The 8,202-nt window shown below is 35.6% G+C and overlaps 2 protein-coding genes across 2 annotated transcripts; both read right to left on the bottom strand.

The window, feature by feature from the left end:
* Positions 1-1,654: 1,654 nt before the first annotated feature.
* On the bottom strand, positions 1,655-3,325 carry LOC134661622 (uncharacterized). The gene is made up of 3 exons (XM_063517763.1): positions 3,284-3,325; positions 2,165-2,516; positions 1,655-2,124 (listed from the first exon to the last, which is right to left on the bottom strand). Exons 1-3 carry the CDS (start codon positions 3,323-3,325, stop codon positions 1,655-1,657), a joined length of 864 nt encoding a protein of 287 aa, XP_063373833.1.
* Positions 3,326-5,036: 1,711 nt separating this feature from the next.
* LOC134661621 (uncharacterized) lies at positions 5,037-6,188 on the bottom strand. The gene has a single exon (XM_063517761.1). It carries the CDS (start codon positions 6,186-6,188, stop codon positions 5,037-5,039), a length of 1,152 nt encoding a protein of 383 aa, XP_063373831.1.
* Between the last annotated feature and the right edge of the window lie 2,014 nt (positions 6,189-8,202).

The following is an 8,202-nucleotide window of genomic DNA, read 5'->3' as shown; positions in this document are numbered from 1 at the left end:
CTCTAAACGTAGATTGATACCTTCTTCCAAAACAATCTCGTAAAGGAAAACTATTTTAGCAACCAACGCCTCGCAAATATTTGTAAAGTTTGACGTAGTGGAATTCTGTTAACAACACCAGTTAATAAATAAATAACAATAAACAATAATCGTTTTCCTTGTTTTGCGTAAGTCTTCTGAAGTTCTTCTGAAGGATATAACACGCAAGCGCACGCATGATATGATGGATATTCAGTGCCGGATTAAGATATTTTGATGCCCTAAGCATTCTTAGACCATGGTGCCCCCTCTTCCTAGGGTCATCAAGATTACATTGAATTTTCTTGGTAAATTGAGTGACGTTCATTGCCACATTACTGCTGAGAATGGACTTTTCAATCAGTCACATCATTTTATCACGAAAATTTACAGTGCAACAGTAAATTTGCAACAGTAATCTTGCTGCAGTCGCTATTCGAATGTCAAGTTGGCTTAACCTTTGAAATGTAACTGAAAAAACGCGAGCGTAGCGAGCGCGAAAATTTTTCATTAGAGAAAACGCAATTCGATCATTTTTACTTTTAGTCCCAAACGGGCGCGGATCCAAGATTTCATGCAGAGAAGGGATGCGACAGTTTTCTATCAGCCTAGATTCGCATAGGACTCGATGTTTAAGTGTCTCAGTGAGGTTGTTTTCAGAGATGCTAAAAAGAAGCGCTTGGAATTGATCAATGGGGAAGTCTGGACGAGGCCGAAGGCTCCGCATAAAGCTGGACGTCCGGAGCGTCCGATCGCGGCGCGTTTCATAGTTACAACCACTGGCGAAGTGTGAGCAAGGCAGAATGCCCAGCTTCGAGAGAGGAAACCTTGGATTTGGATCCAATCCCAAGTGTAATTGAGGCAGAAGACCAACTTTGGCGTGAGGTAACAGGCCTCGCATAAGACCTAACGCCGAACTGCAAAAGAGTGGCTTGAAATCGTATCTATTATGTAATCACGACTCTCCTACTGCTCGCTCTTTGGCTTCACTCAAAAGCGCGACTTGATTACATTGAGGTGTATATAAGAGACGACATCTCGAACAAAATATTTCCGCACCTCAGAGAAGTGCATGCATGCATGCGAAGCCGAAAATTGTTAATAAAGACGCCACGAGTATTTTTTGACTTAGTTAAACTACGTTGCATACAATACTTTTTCTACGACCAAACATTTACTTTGAAAACTAAATAATAGTAAATCAACAGTTATTCCATTGCTTACCGGTGAAATGTTATTCCATCCCTTTTATTATATTTTCTTGTGCTATTGTTGCAACTTTTTAACACTTTTTTTTTCGTCCATCTGGACAGGTTCAAAGCTCTAAGCCATACTGCCTTGTCATAAGTAGGTTTTCTTCTTTTGAGTTAGTTCAATCCGGTAAACGTCTTCAGTAAATACTATTCATATGAGGTCAGTTCCGATATCAATGTCTTCAGTAGTTTTCATTTTCATAGTGCTTTGAGTAAAAGCGTCTCTTCCAGTTATTTAGTCATATCCATTAAACATTCATTCTCATTAATATTTTTCCAAATAGACAAATCCTGTAATATTCTCGTAGCAATGTTAATATTAGTTTAAATAAACAACACTTAGAACTTAAATTATAAAAATAGTAGGTAGGTACACTATGTATTTACAACATATTTACAGTATTATGTACAAATTTATACAATGACATATATGTAGTAGTCTCCTTTAACAAATCTGTTACTGTAGACGGGATTAAATTAGGTGCTCCGTAAATATTAAGCAGCTCATCCATCAGCATAAGGCGCTGAATGCCAAAGGAGGGGCAATCGAAGATAATGTGATCCAAAGACTGAGCTTCTTGCATTTGACAACGATCACAATAAGGAGAGGGAACTATATTTTTACGATGAAGGTGGAAATTTAAGCAATAATGACCAATGCGCATTCGAGTAATTGTAGTGTAAAACTTTCTATGTACAATGTTTTTAAATTTGCAGAACCACGGGGTACTATTAACAGGAACATCTAACAAAGAATATGCATGAGCCTTATTTTCAATTTCTGTACAACAATACCAATGCTTTCCCCAATTACCAATCATACGCTTTTTAAGGCTGGAAATTATATCTGTACCTATACGGTAAAGCCATATTCAAATCATTGTTAGCAAAACCAGTGGAAGGATCAGACATATTAACAATAGTTCTAGCTAGAAAATCTGCGTTTTCATTCCCTAAGACTCCTATATGCGACGGTACCCAGACAAATTTGACATCAGTGTCAGTCAGAGATAATTCCCACCACAATTCTTTAATAGCAAAAATGAGATAGTTAATGTTAGCATTTATTTTGCTGCTTGACAGACTTTTTAATACACTCATGCTATCACTAACGATTATCCAGTTTTGGTCCAATTGATTTTTCTCCTTAATATGTTTCAAAGCAAAAAGAATGGCTGTTGCTTCAGCGGTAAAGATACTAGCATATTTATTAATCTTGTACCCCACTCCTTTATTAATATCAGTCTGATAAATTGCGAAGGAAACAGCATCAGCATCTTTATTTTTTTTATATTAATTAAATTACTATATTCATTGCCGAATATTTACTTTGAAATGTGCCTGCATAGCAAGGAAGAACATCATTATTTAAATATATATTAAACTCTTGAAGAGAATGAAAAAAAAAAACAAAGGAAATCTTGCAAAATATACACATTTTTCAGAAATGAAGCAGAATGCGAAGCAATTAAATTGACAAGAAGCATGTTCTTTGGCAGACTGTGAAGATTTAAGATAAATCTTTCTTTTAGATAACGGAATCTAACAGCAACCGGAGGAAGTTTCGATTCAATTTGCATAGCAGCAATGGGACTACTTTTAAAGGCACCAAGTATTGTGCGCATACATTTATTTTGTATTTTATCCAAACTATTAACTAATTTACTATCTCCAGCAAAACAAAGAAAACCATATTCAAAATGACTACGAACAAGAGATTTGTATAAAATTAACAGTATTTTGGGATCTGCTCCCCATGAAGTACCACAAATAGATTTTAATACGTTATATGCTTTGTTTGCTTTAGTAGTTATACTGTTAAAGTATTTAGTCCATGAGAGTTTTGGAGTAAAAGTTACACCTAAAAATTTTACGTCACAAGATATAGGCAGCGGAATACTACTGTATAAAATATTAGGTAAGACAGGGGATTTACGACCAAAGACAAATATTTTTGATTTAGTTGGATTAACATTTAAATTAAGGTATGAAAAATACTGATTTAAATTTACAAGTGCCTCATTTACAGTAACAGCTAATTGATTTAAATCCATTCCTGACACATAAACGACCAAATCATCTGCAAATTGTAGGTTTTGTACATTCGGCCCCAAAATAACATTTAATCTCCTAATATATAAAATAAAAATTAATGGAGATAGAATTCCTCCTTGACAAACTCCTAGCGAGGAGCATCTTGGACCATATAAATGTTTATTAAATTTAACAAAAACTTTTCTGTTGGTCAAAAATGCTTGTATCCAATTTATTATTTTCCCAGGTATCCCTAACACTGACAATCTTTCTACAAACGATTGAGTATATTTAGAAAGATTTTAAAACAGTTTGAGGTTAGTTTTTTAAATAAAATATATGGAATTCCATCAAGACCAAAAGATGTATCCCTTCTAGAAAACAACGCAGAATAAAGCTCTTGATAAGAAAATGATTCGGTCAAGTAGTTATTAGCATCATTTTCATTATTGTTGTAATTAATAGGCTCATTGAAAACAAAATCAGGAGTGAATTTACATAGAAAATCTGGGATCCAACTATCGTCAAGAGAATAATTAAATTTGAATGTTTTATTAAATTTACGCATATAGTTCCATATTAAAGACAGCGGAATACATCTATTAAATGAATTGCACAATTCCATCCAGCTGTTACTTTTTTCTGTTTTAAGTGTAATTTTTTTCAAAGCCCGCAATCTTTTGAATTCAATATAATTTTCTTCAGAAGGGTTGTTTTTAAAATGTAAATAAGCATTCTTTGACTTTTGAACAGCTTCTGAACACTTTGAATTCCACCAAGGTAATCTAGGATACTTAAAAGTTCTTGGTAAACAAGGATTAACACGATTATTGGATATATTGGAGGTTAATTGCGGAATAGATTGTTTAACAACAGAATGAATAATGTTACAAAATAAATTGTAGGAGTCAATTGAAGACAGAGCATTGAAATCAATACTGTTTAAATTCAAATCCATTAATTGACTGTACATTTTCCAGTTTATAGTTTGTAATTTGGGAAAAATGGCAAGTGTACATTATTGCATTGTATATTATTTTGTAAATTACTTTCATTTCCAACAACAATTTTTACTATTACAGGCAAATGATAACTACTACCCAAAGGATACTCATAAACGGACCAATCACATGACAGTGCCAAAGATGGAGAAACTAAAGTTAAATCCAAGGCATTAGGGCGCCAAGAAGAAGAACCAATTGTAGTTGGACTACCATTATTCAAAAGAACAAGATCATTCTCATCAATGACATCTAAAACATCCCTTCCTCTGGGCAAAGTGTCGACACATCCCCAAGACAAGTGATGAGCATTAAAATCATCTCCAAATATTATAGGTTGAGGAATGGATTTAATCAAATTATCTAAATTATTTTTACTAAATGGTGGATTTGTATTAGATGGGCTGTAAAAACTCACGACGTTCAATTCCTTGTTATTAATTTTAATTTTAATGCAAACATTTTGTATAGAATTATCAAAATTAGTTGTTATTTGAGAATATGTTATAGTATTATGAATTAAAATTGCAACACCATTGTGTTTATTGCCGCAATCATTTCTAATAGTATTGTACCCTTTAATAGAAAAAACTTGTTGAGGTTTTAACCATGTTTCACAAATTATGGCAATATGTATGTTGTTATCATATAAAAATTTCGTTAAAACTAGCCTATTGCTTATTAAACTTTGAGCGTTCCACTGCACTATATGTAATGTATCCATAAAAAATTAAGGTGTTTTTTTATTAAATGTGTTATTTAAAACTTCTCTTATACTTTTAGAATTTTTAGGCAAGTCGTTATTTGAACATATTTGAAGCATAGCTTCTACTAACAAGTTCATAAATTTATCATTTTTAGTTAGATTTGTTGATTGAGTACTAACATATTTAGAATTAAGCTGTGGAAATGCAACTCCACTAAAGAGATCTGCATATCTTGCATCCATCGACTTAATTTTATTTAATTCAATTTTTTCTTTTTTTAGTGGACATGTGGCGGAAATCGCAATATGCCTTCCACCACAATTGGCACACTTAGTTGTGGACTTGTCACATGTTTTGTAATTATGATTGCCGGAGCAAATTGAACAGACCTCGTTATTTTTACAATATTTTGCAATATGATCGAACTTCATACATCTCAGGCACTGCTTGACTGGAGGTACATAAACCCCTACCTCGTGTCGCCAGTGATCCAAAGTCACATACTCGGGAAGTTGAGTGGAAGCGAAAGTGACAGCAACTGTTTGTGTCGGGACAAAAGATACAGAACCCTGAGCATCCTTTACCCGTCGCATGAAACGTCTTACACTAATAACCTTCTTGCTTGAAGCAATAAGCTGATATTTTTTTTTATTAGAGTAATCGCAAGGGACCGACGTCAGCACCCCTGTGGCTTCGGTTTCTGAAGCGGGGATTGAGGCAACCATATGCAATTCATTTAAGAGCTTGTCATTTTTTAAGAAAACATTTGCATTGTTGGGGACATCAAATGTGATTCCAATTTTGAAGGCGTTAATTGACCTCAAGTGCATTACACCTGAGACGCAATGTTTCCTGATGCCATTAGATAATGCTAACCTATCCTTGTCAGAGATTTTGATATTATCCTCCTCACGATTAAGGAAAACAATAAATTCTTTTTTCTGTGAATTTTCGTCATACAACCTGATGTAGTTTCCTGCTTTATATGGTGTGTATTTATCCTTCTCCCGTTTTTTCGCCATAGGTCGTTCTTGTTCTTTTGTTTCAGGTTCAGCATCGGAGTAAGAAGATGTTGATGAATTAGAAGAAGGCAAGTCCTGATCCATTTCCTTTGCCCCCTCCGGTGGTTTTTCGGTCACAAGGCGCGACCTTTTACGCCCCGTGCGCCTCCCCATGATGGGGAAACGCACTAATGTAACACTTACAAAACAAAGACTATAGAAACAACTATTTTACACAAAATATATACAAATAAACGTTCAAATTTACAAGTTAAAATTAATTTTCAGAAAATATTTTGACCAGCGCGCCTTTTTCGTTCAACGTTCCCGCCAAAAAAAAAACAACTTTTTAACACGCACGAAGGCATTTTTTAATTATTAGTTTTTTTTAATTTTCTGTACACGTGTGGCATCTCGTCAGTGGTCGGTGACGTACTAAAAGCAAAGAAGTGCATGCACTTCTCTGAGGTGCGGAAACATTTTGTTCGAGATGTCGTCTCTTGTATATACCTCAATGCTTGATTAGGAAGCTTTTAGTTTTCGGCTTTCGCGGGGCCTCTTATAACCCTTGGACAATTAGGTCGCAGGATCGCGGCTATGCAGCAACTCGGCCTGGCCGACAAATCTGGCGTGCAAGAGAGCAAAATTCGCTATAAAATCGGTAACCTATGTCGAAAAAATCGGCTGGCCACAAGCCCGAAGGCAAGATTTTTTGGCCTTGAACATGAGCGTAAGGTCAAATAAAAGGCTACGTAGGAGATGTTCTTTCTTACGTGTCCTCACTTTTTTACTCTTAAGACCCTTCGTTATTAGATGGGTACTTGTACAAGTACAAAAAGTTTCATGTATATACTCCATTACGACTGCAATGCTAAATGCAGCCTGCGCGTTTTTTTGCCTACGTTTTTGGTGCCCCCCTGGACGTGGTGCCCTAAGCACGTGCTTCTTTTGCTTATTGGTTAATCCGGCACTGTGGATATTTATGATGATCAGCCTTCATTGACCCCATTTTAGTCTGCTTGTAAGTTTGTGTTTGTCGATTATGAATCAATATAGTATGCTAATGCCTCATTAACATTTAGCTGCCTAGAATAGGGATGGTGACACATGTTGAATTTTATAACAAAATCTAGTAAAATAGATAGCAAATGAGCAATTTATCACAATAATGCTCGGAGGAATAATCCAATATGGAGTGGTGACACGCACTAATTTCTATGTGAAAAATTCTGCCGTTTTCGGCGCGGGGGGCGAGGAACGCACACAAATAATGTAAACACTAATGCATTTTTTGCATGCGTCGCTACACACGCACACGACAAAATTATCAAACACTAGCATAAACTATATTCACACAAATACAAGAACAAACACAGACAACCCTGTCCGTGAACGAGATGATGTCAGTTTTAAGTAAACGTAAAAGTGCGAGGGACTTGTCGATAATATTGTCGATATTTTATTGACTGAATTTTAACTGTCTGCTTTAGTCAATTATAACCATCAAAAACATTACATGTGAAAACCGGCCAAGTGCGAGTCGGACTCGCGCACGGAGGGTTCCGCACCATCAACAAAAAATAGAGCAAAATAAGCAAAAAAACGGTCACCCATCCAAGTACTGACCCCGCCCGACGTTGCTTAACTTTGGTCAAAAATCACGTTTGTTGTATGGGAGCCCCACTTAAATCTTTATTTTATTCTGCTTTTAGTATTTGTTGTTATAGCGGCAACAGAAATACATCATCTGTGAAAATTTCAACTGTCTAGCTATCACGGTTCGTGAGATACAGCCTGGTGACAGACGGACGGACGGACGGACGGACAGCGGAGTCTTAGTAATAGGGTCCCGTTTTTACCCTTTTGGTACGGAACCCTAAAAAGGTGCAAGTCTCGCAACGCTTCTACTACAAAAAAGTTTTGAGATGTAATGCTCCACCAAGAACCTGCTCCACTGAAACCAAGTCGGTTATCATCGTAGTGTACCTTTACTTTACCTACTATTTGTAGGAACTGCAACAGTAACTTTGTAATAGCATATATTTATATGGAATTACAAACTTACTTATGCAGTTCTTAGAACTTTAAAACGTGACTGATATTGCAATATTTTTAGGTTTTCGATGGCTTGGTAAGCTGAAAACTACTTATGTTTAAAATTTATTGCATCTTTTGGAAATCTAAAAAA

Source organism: Cydia amplana, chromosome Z (assembly GCF_948474715.1).
Source record: "Cydia amplana chromosome Z, ilCydAmpl1.1, whole genome shotgun sequence".
NCBI lineage: Eukaryota > Metazoa > Arthropoda > Insecta > Lepidoptera > Tortricidae > Cydia > Cydia amplana.
Note: the sequence above shows the minus strand (reverse complement) of the source record. Positions and strands in the feature narration are given on the sequence as shown.